Source organism: Copadichromis virginalis, linkage group LG4, assembly GCF_057382275.1.
Source record: "Copadichromis virginalis isolate Kocher_CV1m ecotype Utaka linkage group LG4, C_Virginalis_male_GT1.1, whole genome shotgun sequence".
NCBI lineage: Eukaryota > Metazoa > Chordata > Actinopteri > Cichliformes > Cichlidae > Copadichromis > Copadichromis virginalis.
Window position 1 is genome coordinate 31,094,720 of NC_140621.1, and position 15,836 is coordinate 31,110,555.

At 38.7% G+C, this 15,836-nt stretch overlaps 1 protein-coding gene across 1 annotated transcript; it reads left to right on the plus strand.

Annotated features, from left to right (window-relative positions):
• The first annotated feature begins 1,467 nt into the window (after window positions 1–1,467).
• Window positions 1,468–12,636, plus strand: limd2 (LIM domain containing 2). Its single transcript, XM_085454881.1, has 4 exons — window positions 1,468–1,672; window positions 9,317–9,361; window positions 9,567–9,703; window positions 9,802–12,636. Exons 1-4 carry the CDS (start codon window positions 1,670–1,672, stop codon window positions 9,959–9,961), a joined length of 345 nt encoding a protein of 114 aa, XP_085311007.1. The 5' UTR covers window positions 1,468–1,669; the 3' UTR covers window positions 9,962–12,636.
• The last annotated feature ends 3,200 nt before the right edge of the window (window positions 12,637–15,836 follow it).

Below are 15,836 nucleotides of genomic sequence, written 5' to 3' on the forward strand. Positions count from 1 at the left end.
CTTTTGATCAAAATGAAGTGTAATTTCCTGTGTGTAAGAGCTTCAAAGAAGGCAACTGGACATATTTAACTTCTTTGAAGATGTTTCACCTTTCATCCAAGATGCGTCTAAAAGATGAAGAGTTCCAGGTATTTAAACCCTAGTGGGAGTTGTTTCTTAAGTGGGGGTGATTTATTTATTTTTTTTTATTTTTTTTAAGTCGATGATGCAATGTCCTCGAATAACTTAAAGACGTCCAATCACTGTCTAAACTTTCAAGCTCTTAAGACTACCGTGACCGGGATCACCAAGAACCTACACAGATCTAAGACTATCTACTTTTGATGGAGCATTTCTACATTATTATGAGGATATATATGGATATAAATACATTAGTCTTCTTACATTATGTACTTTATTTTGGTAACTTGTAATCTCCTGGTTTAAGAATTGATTGAATCGGGAAACAAATATAATGAATAAGGTGAAAAGCTGATAGTTGATAAAGCAAATAAATATGTGTGCTGATAATATATCACACATTATCACACGATTAGATTTTTGTGTTATGATGAACAGCCTAAGATGTCTAAAGAAACAAAGGTGCACTTTCACCATAACATCTCAGTTTGTCCACATTGAGTGATTTTACTGTTATCACTTCCATATTACTCACATTCATATATATATATATCTTTTTTTTTACTCATACTAACAACTCGAAGTGTTTACCATACATTCACGAAACACTTTATTTTGTGCACTTCAAGGACTTTACCTATCTCTTACCCATAGCCAATTCAGAATTCACAGATAATCTAATATGCATGTATTTTGACTGTGGAAGGAAGTCTAAGTACCCAGGGGAAAAGATGCAAACTCCACACAGGAAGGCTATAGCTCGGGTTCAAACAGTGCAGCTTTTAAAGGCACAAAACCTGCACAACACGCATTTTTGTAACAGATGAACACAGTACAATAGTATTTTGCACCTTTATGATCAGAACTACATGTATTTAAGTAAGTAGTAAGTTAAAAATATTTTCAACTTATAGCACATTTTTACTCCTGTGTATAAATACTGCCATCGCATCACCCCACGAGGATTATCAGTGAATTAAATAAATAAAATAATGCACGATTCCGCGGTACATTTAGTCACATGGTTTTGACAAATTTAATGCATAGAAAAAAACAAAAAGCATCGAAAGCTTACATGACATGTTCACACACTTATGAATTCAGGAAAGACACGTAGCAATAATATGAATAATATCAGAAGAAATGTGCAGTTCAAAGCAATTACCAAAGAATATCTAAACCAATAAGCCGGAAATTATTATCGTTGTTCCTTTAAAACATGTAGATTACGATTAAAATATATTTAACCTTTATTTAAAAACTTTCTGTTCGAGCCTTAGTTGTGATTTGTCCGATAACCTGCGAATGTGTCAGAACAGATGAGAACCAATAGCGTGCGACCTTCTGCCGGAGGAAAAAAAAACACGTTCCGTTGAAAACCCGAAACGAGAAGCGAAGAGGAGGCAGAAATTCGCCGGCGTTGGGGTTACTGTTTCCGAAAAAAATCTTGCCTTAACCCAAAAGTGAATGAGAGGGAAGGTATCTGCCTCCAGCTACTGAGCAAGCAGACTTCGTGTTATCAGCCAGTGTATCGCAGACAAGAAGCCAGATGGTGAGTGTGTATTTTTTTTTTGTCTGTTGCACCGTGTGTGTGTCTGCAGCCTCCCCTCCCTCCGCCGCGCGCCCCTCTTCTTCTTTTAATTTTTTTTGTGAGAAGATGTGAGGTGGTAATGTCTTTCCACCCGGGAACGGTTAGCTGTGTAGAAACTGATTTGTTATGTAAACCACTGCGTGAATTGCTGGGGCAGGAGGAGAGAATCAGCTCTGAAAAATTTCCACAGAATTTAAATGCCCGCCGCCGCAGCCGCCGTGTTCCTCAGAAATGCTAACAGTGTGCCGCTTCTTGTCTGCTCGTTAGCTAGCTCGATGGCTAATTACTATAATCTAACCATAGTATCTAAATATACTATTGGTGCGTTATTACAAATCACTCTTGCTTATTATTAAGTCTACGACTTATTAATTTTCGTTCCTTTTTATCGGCCTACTTATACATGCGTTTAAATCAGCTGAATATTATGTGGCGTGTATTTATGTTTTTGTTTTGCTTGAGCTGCACTAGCCATAGCAGATTGTCATTACTTGCACCTGATATTTCTGTAGCAATTACACCAAACCATGGACGAGCATTCAAGAAACCTGGGAAAGAAAAGCACGCAAAAAAGTATAAAGATGCGTGTTGTATTCCACTCACTGGGCATACTTTGCAGCCAGCTGGCTTCATACATGATCATAACATAAATGTTGACTAGCAGCATCCATCCAGGCATTCCTGCATCCCTATGAAATAACTGTGTTCATTGAGGGATAAGCAATTATCCAGGTTTGAATACAATGGATATACAATGAATATAATGGTCCTCTTTGACTTTGCCCTGCAGCATACAAAGTCGCCTTCCAAATGTATAAGTGACTGGGTTTTCAGCTTTATTTGCACTTACTGTAGTGGTTTGTATTGTCAAACCATTATGTGCGGTGTGGTAAAACCACATTTCATCCATCCAAAGCACCACAGCTTTAGAAATCTGTAATTATGGCCCTGGCATATGGCGAGAAGGCTTAAGTAAGTATACCGTCATTCTCTGATTTCCTACTATCATCAGTGTACTGTCTGAGTGTAATTTCAGTTGGAGTAGACTGCACAGATTGACACCCTGTTCTGCTGCCTGAACTACGTCAGTATCCTGCTGGATTTGGGAGCCTGTTGTTGCAGTTTGACTCACTTGTTTGCCCAGACAGTAAATAAATAAAGCAGCTTTCAGCAAACCCCATTTTCCAAAGCTGCAATGAGGACTACTAAAAATTGTATTTAGTTTGTCCATATGCTGTTCTGTCAAACAATTACCATTAACGGCACAAAAACCTAATTTGTTGGGCATGTCAGAAGTGCCATATGTTGGATGGAAGGGGGGGGTTGCCTGCTGTCAGATGTGCAGAGGAGTATTAAATGGGTCGCCAGCAGGTCCATGGCATAGAGCTGCAGGAAAAAGTGGCACATAGTTACACTGGGTGCATACCTGTGCCTTTATATCCCCCTCTATCAATCATTTACTGAAAATAAGAAATATAGCCAGGAGGTATGTGTAAGCAGGCAGGCTCAGGCTTGGAAGGATGTTGAAACAATTTCACAGTTGATTTAATGCTTTTAACTGATTATATATATATATATCGTGTGTGTGTGTGTGTGTGTGTGTGTGTGTGTGTGTGTGTGTGTGTGTGTGTGTGTGTGTGTGTGTGTGTGTGTGTATTTTTTTATTGTTGCATGGGAACATCACTTCTTTGCAAGCCAAAGCAGCTGTGTAGAGACGAATCAGTATTTTTCAATCATTGGGCAAATCACTGATTGCCAGTTGAGCACACAAATATACCTGACCTAGTAAAAGGAAAAAAATACACGTCTCTTTCGTTTCCTGTGGGTATGTGCAGTCTCGCAGTCTGTAAACCTGCATAAAGACTCATTCCAGGAAGTCTTAGTACGTTACTTTCTCTTTGATTTATTTAATTTTCCTGAGAAGTTTCATGTCATTCTCTTGTAAATCAGATCACAGACAGATGTGTGGTGCTGGTAATAAAGGTTTGGCTGCTCTACTCGTACAGCAGCAATCCGGACCATTGCCAGCAACTGCTCCAGTTGAAGATAAGAAACTTCAACATGATTATAGTCTTTTCTCCATTCTTTTTATACAGTCCAGTCTCCCCAGCCACCCCCACTGCCATTTAAAGCTCTGCGTGTCTCTTCTTTATACCAGTATTTTTCAGTCTGGACTGAAACCATTAACTCACATTACGTTTTGTCTCTGAGGTTGTCAGCACTGGTCCAACGTCTAAAGTCCTCACAGAAAATAGTTTTGAAGTACTCCAGTTCCTCACAGCATCATAAGTCAACAGAGAACATCTAAGATATCTCATGTCTGTGGGGGTCTGCAGACAATCACCTCACAAATGATTACTTTTGAACTTGAGAAGTAACTACTGAAGGCACTTTATTGAGCAACACTTAATTTCCTGTTCCTTGCCCTCCATTGCCACTGTGATGGAAATTTTGCTGTGATTGCAAAGCAGATATTTGCATGGGGCCATTTTTTTGTAGACGGGATGAGACATGTTACGGTGAATTCCATTCAAGGAGAAGAAGTTGATTGTGAAATGGTCTCTCTTCTGAAGTCCCCGATAACATCAGATCATGTCTTGAACTTGCATCAGTTTCTGTTCTACCTCCAGCAAGGTTGCTGAAAGCAGTGGCATTTTGCTACATCAAGTCAACACAGACTCCGGGTCTCTAAAACATTTTTTTTATAAGCTGGTTTTACTTCTTTCAGTTTTAAAAAGAAACCATAAACATACCACCTGCTGCTGAATACCAGCACCGACAGTAGTGCTACTGGAATTTGGTCTCTTCAGCAAAGGTAGCCCTGCAGTGCAACTTATAAGTTACTATATGTTTCTTGCTTTTAACTGCAAGTGATAAGTCAGTAACACTTTCTCCTTTTGAAATGGCAAACTACTTCTCAGAAATGATACATGCAAATGATATTAAAATGTTGTGGTTTTTGTACTACTGAAAGACTTTTCCTACTTCTTAAATTAACAGAACAGCAAAACCAAAAAGAAAATAGAGATCAGAAATGGTTGGGATTGACTTGTTATTCATCAAAAAGTTAATGCACAGCATATTTGCCACAACTTTTCTGGTTGCAGCTTTCTTGTATGACGATCTTTTAATTTTCACAGTTAAATGCCAAGATAATGAAACAATGAATGATAGACTGAATCAGAAAAGCACTAAAAAGATGTTATCTTCTAGTCTCACAGTTCACCCCTAAAGTTCATGTCGTCTCTCATTAACATAGGTTTCACGAACTTCTTTGTCAATCTTAGACAGGAAGTGAAAAAACCTATGAGACGTGGACATGTGATAAATGGTCTATACTGTCGAACACAGAAAATGCCTCGTCATTTTCTTCTTTTATACAGGAAGTTCAAAAGAAGAAGAGAAGTAGTGGTCAAGCAAATACCAAAACTTGGCTCAGACATGATTACTCTGCAGACTGTTGAGGCAAACCTCTATCTGTGCTCTGGCGAACAAGACCATGTCATTCTTCTTTTAGCTGCTCCCCAGCCAGTAGCCATGTTCAAATATTTCTGCATCACAGATTTTTTTATTTTTTTTAAATTAACCTTATATCAGATGAGTGTTTTATTTTTTCCTTTCTCTGGCATGTTGTCCACATAGCTTGCTTTGTCTCTTCACGTTAAGCGTTATCGAATCTCTTCAGCAGGTTTTGTAGTTGTTGGATCATTTCCGTAGCTTGCACATCCATATTACGTACAGTTAGATATTTTCTGTAAAATAAATATTCAAGTTCTAGGTTTATGTTGTAAGTACTGGTCTGGAAAATTATTGTTTTTATTCGTGAAACCGTTAGGCTGCTGATAAACAAGCTCATTAACACTGTTGTGTGATGTGTTAATGACGACGAGGTACATTGTTCGGTTTTTTGACTCTGCTTTCCAAATTATTAAACAATGATCTTGTTTCTAAAAATAAGAAAGTAAGCAAGAGAGAGAAAGAGAGAGAGAGAGACTGGGAACCTTATTTGATAAATGACATTTGTTACATAGCTTCCCTCCATTCCCTTGTAGGGGCCTGCTGCAGCACTCTGTGTTTTAAGTGATAATCAAGTGTGAGGTGGTGGCATTTGCCTTCTTGTGTTCTGTCCATCAGCACTACAATAGAAAAAAATGTGTGTCAATTTTGAACTTCACTAGTATGTTGAACTTTCACCCCCATAATACTCTTTTAGAGTTTTTGTAGCTAGTTAAAGGTCTGCGATTTACATCAGCAGACAGCTCTTGTATACATTTCAAAGATTTAGAGATCGAGGGCCTTGGGTTGTAGTTTTGGTGCTTGTTTAACGTCAACATCAGTGAAGACTGTATATGCTTTATTGCTTAATACTTCCTATAATTCCTAAATGGCATCTCCACATACTCTCCCTATTACGTCTCCTCTTGATTTTGACAGAATAAGAACAGACCTGAGGGCCATTTGACTCCCTGGTCAAACACATCCATGGCCTCAAAAGGAGAGTAGGATTTTGGGACCTTGGTATTTTAAGTCAAAGGATTGAAATCATACTTCAACATGGAGATCAGGATGCACAGTTGCTTACTGCTGCTAAAAGCTCTGTAGGAAAGATACTGTAGCTAAGAATATAAATAGGGAAAATGGCTAACATGCCTCTGCCATACTGTAACAAAAACTACCCTGTAGCACCAGTACTAGCAAGCGATGGTGCTACGGGGTTGATGTGTAGCTTCTTATTTACTATACAAGTGTAATAGAGGTATTTAACCTTCACTCTAAGTCAACAAAAGTGAACAAAACCTCCTAGGTGGTTGCAGCATGAATACAAATGCACACAAGCATACGTGCATGTGAGATTAAAGCAATGTGAGGGCTGAATGTGAGGAATGATGCTGTGAGCTAAGAGTAGAAGCTCTTTTCCAAGAAGATTTGAAAACTTGAGTGAAAGTGCTCTTTGTTTGGTAAGATAACCACGCTCCAGCTGGCTCTCGCTCCTCATACACTGGTATGCTGAACTTCCCCACAGTTAAAACAGTGTTACTCATTGCAGGCCTAATTAATCACTCCACAAAACTTTATTTATGTTTAGATCAATTTTTATCTTTAAAATTTTTTATTGCGATTTATTCATACAGCACAAAGTTGCCGTTTACAGTCAATTATTAGTAAGAAAGTTGGTTAGGTACATAGTGATTATACTCCTTGTTGGGACTATGTAAGACAGAGGAAGCCAGATGTGTCAAAACAACTTCCTGCCACATTCAAGCTGTTTGATGGCAACTGAGACCCATATAAGGTAAAAGAAGACAAGATGGCACAAGCTAATCTCAAGTCTTCCTGCATGTTTGTGTACGTGTTTTTGGAATGACTACCCAGGCCTAACATAGAAACTCATGCTGCTGGGTTATTTTTACCAAAGAGAAAACAAAACATTAGCTAGTCTTTGCTTTTGCTTTGATCACTTTACCCTTTTTACATTTATTTCATGATTTCATTTGCACAACTTCCTTATCAGCCTTTACAGCCTTCTACTGATGTAAATATCCCCTGCAAAAAAACTTACAAATATTACAAAATCAAATTTGAGTTTCTGTAGTGTTCAGTCATTTGAGAAGATCAGATGCATGCTAGTTTCTCAGTTGTATTGCAGCAACAGGAAGTGGTCTATCATGCGTTTTGCTAGATAATCAGAAAAGTGTGAGCTGTCTGCTAGCGAGCAGCAGCAGCATAATGACTGAGTTCAAGATGAATGGGGGATAACGGGGAGACGTCCAACTGTTGGGATGTGATTACATCTACAGGAAGCGGCATGGCCCCACTGTTAATGAACCAATCGTTTCAAAGTATGTCATCCGGATGTCATAAGTACAGACAACACCCTTGCTGTTCTCCCTTTGAGGGTGCATTAAAGGCAGCCCTGTTCAAAAACAATATGCTAATTAATACGGCAACAGTTTACACTGTTAATCAAGTAGAACCTCTCTAATCATTAAACTAACACGTGATGTACAATCCAGGAAGTGTGATTTAATAATCCATACATTGTGAAGCCACATTTGTCAATAAAGTTTTGCAAAACTTTATCATTTATGATTGTAGCCAGAAATACTTGCTATTTGCTTAGCTGTGGCCTTGCTGCACTTCAATGAGCAGGAGTTCTGTGACGACGTGAATTGTGTGTTTAATGCAGACCAAACATTAGCCTGACTTTGACAGTAATATAAATGAGAAAATAAATAATAATTTTTTACATATAACACATGGTGCCAATATAAGTTATGTCTAGCTAAATTGGATTTTATGGGGCAATGGGACCAGTTGCTGTGATCTGTAAGACTTAATTTGCTCTACTGTTCAAAACAAACTTCTGACTACCAAGAAAGCACCTGGATCGCTCACTCCTATACATAGTACAGGGATCTAGTTTTTCAGGCATGTCAAGCACATTGCAATGCTATTTATCACTGGTTTGTTGCTTAACTTCTGCTCTTGACTCGTGTCAGCAGTTCAAGAGCGATTCATGCTCTAATGTGTCTTAACTCTTTGTTTGTTATTTTGTTTTCAAAGCTGTAATAAACCTGCAAAAAAAAAACAGCAATCAGCATTTGTCTCTGATGCTAAAGAGCTTTGAAGTTTATAGCAGTCTCTGAACCACCATAACCTCACCCCAAGGTCCAGCTCCAGCCAGATTGCCTTATATAATAGGGTTTTAGCAAAGTCTGCAGTGGACTTTCCCCTACCTCAACAGCGACTTCCCTTCTTCTGCACACTAAGTTTTCTTGAAAAACTTGTTTTGAATGTTTTTCTGTTTATTATCTGCTTCATCTACCTGTTAGTTCTGCTTAAAGATGTGATCATGTTCATTGCTTCAGGAAACCTACTGCAGTACTACTGTCACTTCCTCCAGCAAGTTTTTCATCTTTCTTAACCGTCTTCATGTCTGAGAAGTGTCTCTTTTGCTTATAAAACTGAACGAAACTGCAGTTACATGACAAAAACTTTAAACACCCGTAGTGTGCAGAAAACTGTGCTGACTTGTGTTGTATGGCAGCCAGAGAATTAAAGAGTAAATTTATGAATGTGCATGATTGTAGGGTTGAGTCAAACAAAATGGTTCATTACATGAACTGATTACAGATTGCAAAGTTGAGTCATTTTTAAGATAAAGACTGGCAGCAGCACATCAGTTTTATTACTTCAGTGAGAGCTCTTCTACCTTTTGTAATAGTCCATGCCATTATCCCTTAAGATTTCTTAACTGAACGACTGAGTCTGAGTTGTTCTGCTATGTTGAGGGCTGATCCATGCAGAGCAACGCACAGCTCAAGTCACATGACTAAACAGAAGGCACCTGATCCTCTCCCAGGGGTGTAAAGAGACAGATGGAGTGAATAGAAAGAGATCAGATTGACACTATTAAAACACGGGCAAAGGTAAAAAGAGGACAGTGAAAATACCCTTTAGTATGATTTTTGTGACGCCTGTAATTTTATCGGACAGTGTTACCTAATATTTCTAATGCGTATATAGCACACACACACACGTTATGCATTATACATATTTGAATCATTTATTTAATTGTTAAATGTGTTTTTTGTGCTCACGCAGGACACCGGAAACACCACGGAAGAAAAATCCGTTCAACGATCCAAGGTAAACATATATGTATTTGTCTTATCCCAAGTTCACAGCTCTGTGTTCACCTGCATGTGATACTTATGCCCAACTTCACTTTCATCAGCATTTGATCTTAGGAGAGAGCATTTAGTGTCTAGCTTTCATCTTGCTAAAGCTAAAAGGCTGTATTGGGAACATTATGTGCATGCCTGGTAGTAAAGCAGTATATTTGTGTGCTCAGTCCTTCAGCTTCAACACCCAGAAGGAAGTGTGTACATCATGTTTGAAGACAGTCTACCCAATGGAGAAACTGGTTGCAAACAACCTTGTCTTCCATTCAGCATGTTTCTGCTGCAGGCACTGCAATGCCAAACTCAGGTGATTATATATAGTATACTGGTTTTTTGTTTTTTTGTTTTTTTTCTCCTGACCACTGTGATCGGCATGTAACTCTTTGATTCCTCCATTTCTGGCAGCCTTGGCAGTTTTGCATCTCTTCAAGGTGAATTTTACTGCAAACCCCACTTCAAACAACTGTTCAAGAGCAAAGGAAACTATGACGAGGGTTTTGGACGCGAGCAGCACAAACAGCTCTGGGCCGCTAAGGAGACAAATACTATAACAAAGACGCCATAATCATGTCTGCCTTTGTCCTGTCGCAGACCTGCCTCTTCTTTTCCCTCCTCCTAACACCTCCAATGCATCACGATGAACACATGCCTCATAAGCTGGGGCACTGTTAAATCACCCACGCACTCACTCGCTTTTTAAATGCCATCAAAACAAATACATGCACAGACATCTTGAAAATTACTGGGCAGTCATGATATATACCACTTACCGTAATTTTGAGTATAATTTGATGATAACTGTTAATTCCCTAATTGTATTTTCCAATTTCCTGTTTGAAATTGGTAGTTGATTGTGACCAAAAGCCTTCTCTGGTGTGGAGAGTGGAATAGTGAAGATTTTTTATTTTTCTCTCTTTTTATTTTGTTTTAATTAATTGCACCCTTTTACTTTTAGAAATAAGTAAACTGTATGCTCAGGCAAGCATATCTAAGGGGTTAAAGAGCATCACGTTTTGCGTTAGGGCATACACTCAGGTCAGTTTTAACCCATGGGTTTAAAAGAAGACTTATCAGATTTTATTACTCATTGTAAAAACACACACATCAAATTAAAAAAAAACGATCCTCTGTATTATGACAATGCTGTCAGACAGGTTTGTCAGGTTTCATATATTTGAGGAACAAACAGGGTACAATGTACTGTAAAATAACCGTGCACGTTAGCAACAACTCACCTCTTGTGTTTATATTTTAGCTTTCGTTAGTCTTATTATTGCTCACTTCATCACACGGTTCTTCATTATTTTAATGAGTCTTGCATGTTGGCATGACTGGGTCCTGATAGCCTTATCTTATGACTGTATTGATCGTTTGTGGTGTGAGTGTTACTTTCATTTGTTTCTCTTGCATAGCGATGATCTTTTTAACATTTTTAGACCCACTTGAGTTTAGATTTGATTGATGTCATGGCATAAGTTGATCTCTGAGCTTTTTATGGTTACGATTTTAATGAATTTTTCAGATTGTGCTTTGTATACCGTCTGTATACTAGCTGTAGTTTGTGATTAGTAAACATTCCCCTCTGTGCTGTACCCTTGTCTTGCACATATATCTACACACGATCACCAGACAAAAGGTTAATTATGGCAGGGAAGCTGAGCTTTAGTATGTAAACATCCCTCCATCTGTCCTATGAAACATTTTAAGAGGAACTGTAAACACCTGGATAAATTGATTATTGCATGTATGCTATAAATGAGGATGTTGATGGACAGAGCTTAGGTCTCACAGTGTGTTGCTTCATAATTTCATGCTTGTCAGCTTGTTGTTGTCTTGTGATGAAGTTTTAAAAGCTGTATTATAGCGACATAAACATCCAGTCACTCTGTCTTGAACCCCTGAGTCCTTTTTCAGTTAATGCCTTCTGGTTCTCCTGTCTTATTTGCTAAATGCAACTGGACCTATTTCTTAATATAAATGTTACAATAGATGGATGGATAGTTTGTCACATATATGGGCACCCTGATGTGTGGCTGCATGCAAAAGCCAGTGCAGAGCACCCCCTGCTGGGGAAAGTGTGACAATAGCGTCTCACATGAGAGGATAAAACGATAACTTGCCCATGATTTGAGTATAGCCTTTATTTTCAAGTTTTTGAGTTGGATCAGCAGCTTCTTTTGATCTTATTTAGTTTTAACATGTAAGAACAATTAATTCAATGTAGATTTCCATGGTTTTATTTCATTCTGTACAAAGGATAACTCCAAAGCCATCAAATCATCACATTTTAGAAAATGTCTGAGTACCGCTGACACTTGAATGGCACAAAGTACTTTCTGTGACTGAGGGTTTACTGTTAATTTGAGCTTGCTGTGCAGAATAGGAAGCAAAACAGATGGATTTTTTTTTTTTTTTAAAGAGAAGCCTTAGAAAACAAAGAGCTGACCTTATTGCTTTTTCAAAACACCTTTGAGTGCACAGATCTTTACAACAATCTTGTGATCATGCCTTTTTAAAAACAGATCTGGTTATTGTAGAGTCCAACTCTTTAACATAGGATTACTTCACTCAACCAGCAGCCATTTTTCCCCACCTAACCATCTTTATTCACATGTACAAAAGTTCTAATTCTACTGTGTGTGTGAACATGTATGTTTTCTTTATGTCATTTTAAAACGGCCCTCTGGATCCCAGAGAATGCTTTAAAAATCAAGAGAATTGTATCTGAAAATGCTGTGTTTGTCACTCTCTGTTAGCAGTTCGCCAAGGTACAACTGCAAAATCTGTGAATTGCAATGTCCAAGTCTAATAGAGCAGACAAGGTACACTTTACACTGGTGCCACAAGGCTCAGGTGAATGATTGCAGTGTGACGTTTTATTGTTAAATCTGTGAATCATTTCATTTCTGTGCTACACTTGATGTGGAATTCCTTTTTTATTGCCGTTGTCATAAAGACATTTTAAACGTATGCATCTTTGAAAGTGTGTTCTATATTACAGACATGACCTGTGGATTGAGGTGGCCTTACAGCAAAAGGATGCTTGGACTGTATGCAGTCTTTCTCCTCTCTTCCTCCTCCTCTCTCTTGCTTAGTTGTAGTATGGTACATTTTAAAATGTGAGCGCCCTCTTTCTACGCCAATATACACAATCATTTGTGCATAATTTTTTTTTTTTTTTTTTTTTTTTTACATGCTTTTGGAAAAAAATAAATAAATAAAATGCTGGTGTTGATTTAACACACTGAGTTTTACATTGTCTTTATTTGTGGTGAAATACTTAGATCTAATAAAGTTTAGCTGTAATGGAAGTAATCCAAAAGGTAATTGGCTACATTTAAGTACAACTTTGAAGTACTTGATACACTATACTTGTATTCTAATACACTGCAGTGAAAAATACTGCCCATCTTACTCTGCAATATTTATATTTATATTACAGCTTTTTTGTCATATTTTGTAATATATTTTGTTTTTGAATGTGGTTTAGTTAGTTGCTGTTTTTACTGGAGTAACTTTGACCACAAAATATTATCTGGAATTAACAAAGTATTATGAATATAGAACTGTCACGGCTGCAAAGCCAGTGCGTTAAAGGAACGGACCCAAAATCAGAGACAGGAGAAAACAAACTAAGTTTAACAAAAAGCGAGCCGTTTATTTGGCTGAAAAACATGAATACAAAATCCAAAGCAAAACTAACAGTAGCGAAAACAAAACTGGAAAGACTAGACCCGGGGTGTCGAACTCCAGGCCTCGAGGGCCGGTGTCCTGCAGGTTTTAGATCTCACCCTGGGTCATCACACCTGAGTTCATTACCAGGGGGAGATCATTTAGCCGTTTAAATCAGCTGTGTTGGATCAAGGACACCGGCCCTCGAGGCCTGGAGTTCGACACCTGTGGACTAGACTAACAGCTATGAGCAGGAGCATGAGAGAAGGTATAGGACCAAAAAAAAAAGTGAACTTGAAACATGAACATGCTCTGAACAGAATCATGGAAACCACTTGAAACCTGATGTGGAGAAAGGAAAACAGACAACCTGACAAAGACTGAATGAAAACTCACAGACTAAATACACAGAAGAGGTGATCAGGGGAAGTGGAAACACATGGGAAAACAGCTGACTGGAATGAACATAATGACAAAACACATTGAACATGGAAACACCCGACTCTTCAAAATAAAACAGGAAACATTGAGAGACGTAGACAACACAAGCTTGGCAATATGGAACACACAAACATAAAACATATGATAGACTAGGGAGACACGGAACACCAGAAGAGACATAAGAATGGATAAGGGAGATGGCATAACTAAAGGTAAAACACTGAGGCCAAGATAGAAAAAAATGATAAATAACTCTAAATATGTTTTATATTTTAGATTCCTGAAAGTAGCCACCCTTTGCTTTGTTGACAGCACAGCAAACCCTTGGCCTCTCAATGAGCTTCATGGTGTAGTCACCTGAAATGGTTTTCACTTCACAGGTGGGCCTTGTCAGGGTTTATTTGTGGAATTTCTTGCCTTCTTAATGGGGTTGGGATCATCAGTTGTGTTGTGCAGAAGTCAGGTTAATACACAGCTGACAGCTCTATTTGACAACTGTTAGAATTCATATTATGGCAAGAACCAATCAGCTAAGTAAAGAGAAGCGATAGTCCATCATTACTCTAAGAACTGAAGGTCAATCACTCTGGAAAATTGGTAAAACTTTGAATGTGTCCCCAAGTCCAGTGGCAAAAACCATCAAGCACTACGTTGAAACTGATTCACATGAGGACCAGCCCAGGAAAGGAAGACTAAGAGTCATCTCTGCTGCTGAGAATAAATTCATCCGAGTCACCAGCCTCAGAAATCACAAGTTAACAGCACCTCAGATTACAGACCAGATAAATGCCACACAGAGTTCCAGCAGCAGACAGATCTCTCCATCAACTGTTTAGAGGAGACCGTGCAAATCAGGGCTTTATGGTCACTTAGCTGCTAAGAAACCACTACTAAGGAAAATCGACAAACAAAGAGATTTGTTTGGGCCAAGAAAGACAAGGAATGGACATTAGACCAGTGGAAATCTGTGCTTTGGTCTGATGAGTCTAAATTTGAGATCTTTGGTTCCACCCACAGTGTCTTTGTGCAACGCAGAAAAGGTGAACGGATGGTCTCTACATGCATGGTCCCCACTGTGAAGGCAATATGATGGTGTGGGGGGACTTTGCTGGTAACACTGTTGGGGATCTATTCAAAATTGAAGACACACTGAACCAGCATGGCTACCACAGCATCCTGCAGCGACATGCCATCCCATCCGGTTTGCATTTAGTTAGTTATTTTTCAACAGGAAAATGACCCCAAACACACCTCCAGGTCGGTAAGGGCTATTTGACCAAGAAGGAGAGTGATGGATTGTGTGTGTCCAAACCTTTGACTGGTGTGTGTGTGTGTGTGTGTGTGTGTGTGTGTGTGTGTGTGTGTGCGCGCGCCCGCGCGCGCGTGTTTCTGCTTCTTTTAGATAAATTGCATATATTGTATAATTGTTGCATTACACTGCGCAATAAATGTTTCAAATACATGCAACAATAATCCTATGATATAATAAAGTACAACCCGTTGACCTTTTTACATAAGTATTCCACTCGCTCCAGGTCCAGTACTGCTGAAACAAAAATAAAATGAAAATACTTGACTTCAAATACTTCACGTTAGATTATTCTAACGTGTCATTTAAATTCAATCAGGGAATGCACGTTATTGTACAATCTTAAAGGAAACATTGGATGACTTCTTAGACGGATGAGGACTGTTAAATTAAAAGCTGTGAATTTCGGATTTCCCAACTCTTTTTCACGGCAGCAAACGCTTCACGACGTCACAGCTGGTCCGCCCCTCCAATAATATTGTGCGCGCTCCAGAAAGAAGACTTCCACCGAGTAACAGCGCGTCCCCGCGGCTGCTCGGCTCTAATTTAGATAGTTTAGGAGCCAGAAATCCCCCCGGGATTAAATCATCGTTATTACTTGCGTTTGGATGCCGGACAGTGAAGCATCTGGGAAACATGGATACAACCTTTTCGAGCCGTTTTCTTGACTTCTTGGAAGCATAAAAGCTGGTTCCGGTGGCGATATTTTTTCTGTCAGGAAGTTTGACGTATTCAGTTGAAGATTATTTCTTGCTTTGTTTTGGTTCGGAAAAGTTGTGGACGACCGCTGGTTCCTTTCAACAAACGACATCTTTGTTACTGTCGCTAAAAACAGACCGAGCTCGTCTAATGTACGTTTTTTTGTTTATTTTTTAAATATCACTTTGCTGTTTATATGAATACTCCAGGATCTACAATTTTAGAGTCTGCAGCCCTGCGAAGTTTAAACATCGATGGACTTTATCTTACTTGGCTTCGCATGACATAACGCATCTGGTTAAAGTATATAATAAACTCA

Coding starts and splice junctions, on each gene's coding strand:
- limd2 (XM_085454881.1), top strand. Junction 9,362..9,566: donor AATCCGTTCAACGATCCAAG/GTAAACATATAT, acceptor TTGTGTGCTCAG/TCCTTCAGCTTCAACACCCA. Junction 9,704..9,801: donor CACTGCAATGCCAAACTCAG/GTGATTATATAT, acceptor CATTTCTGGCAG/CCTTGGCAGTTTTGCATCTC.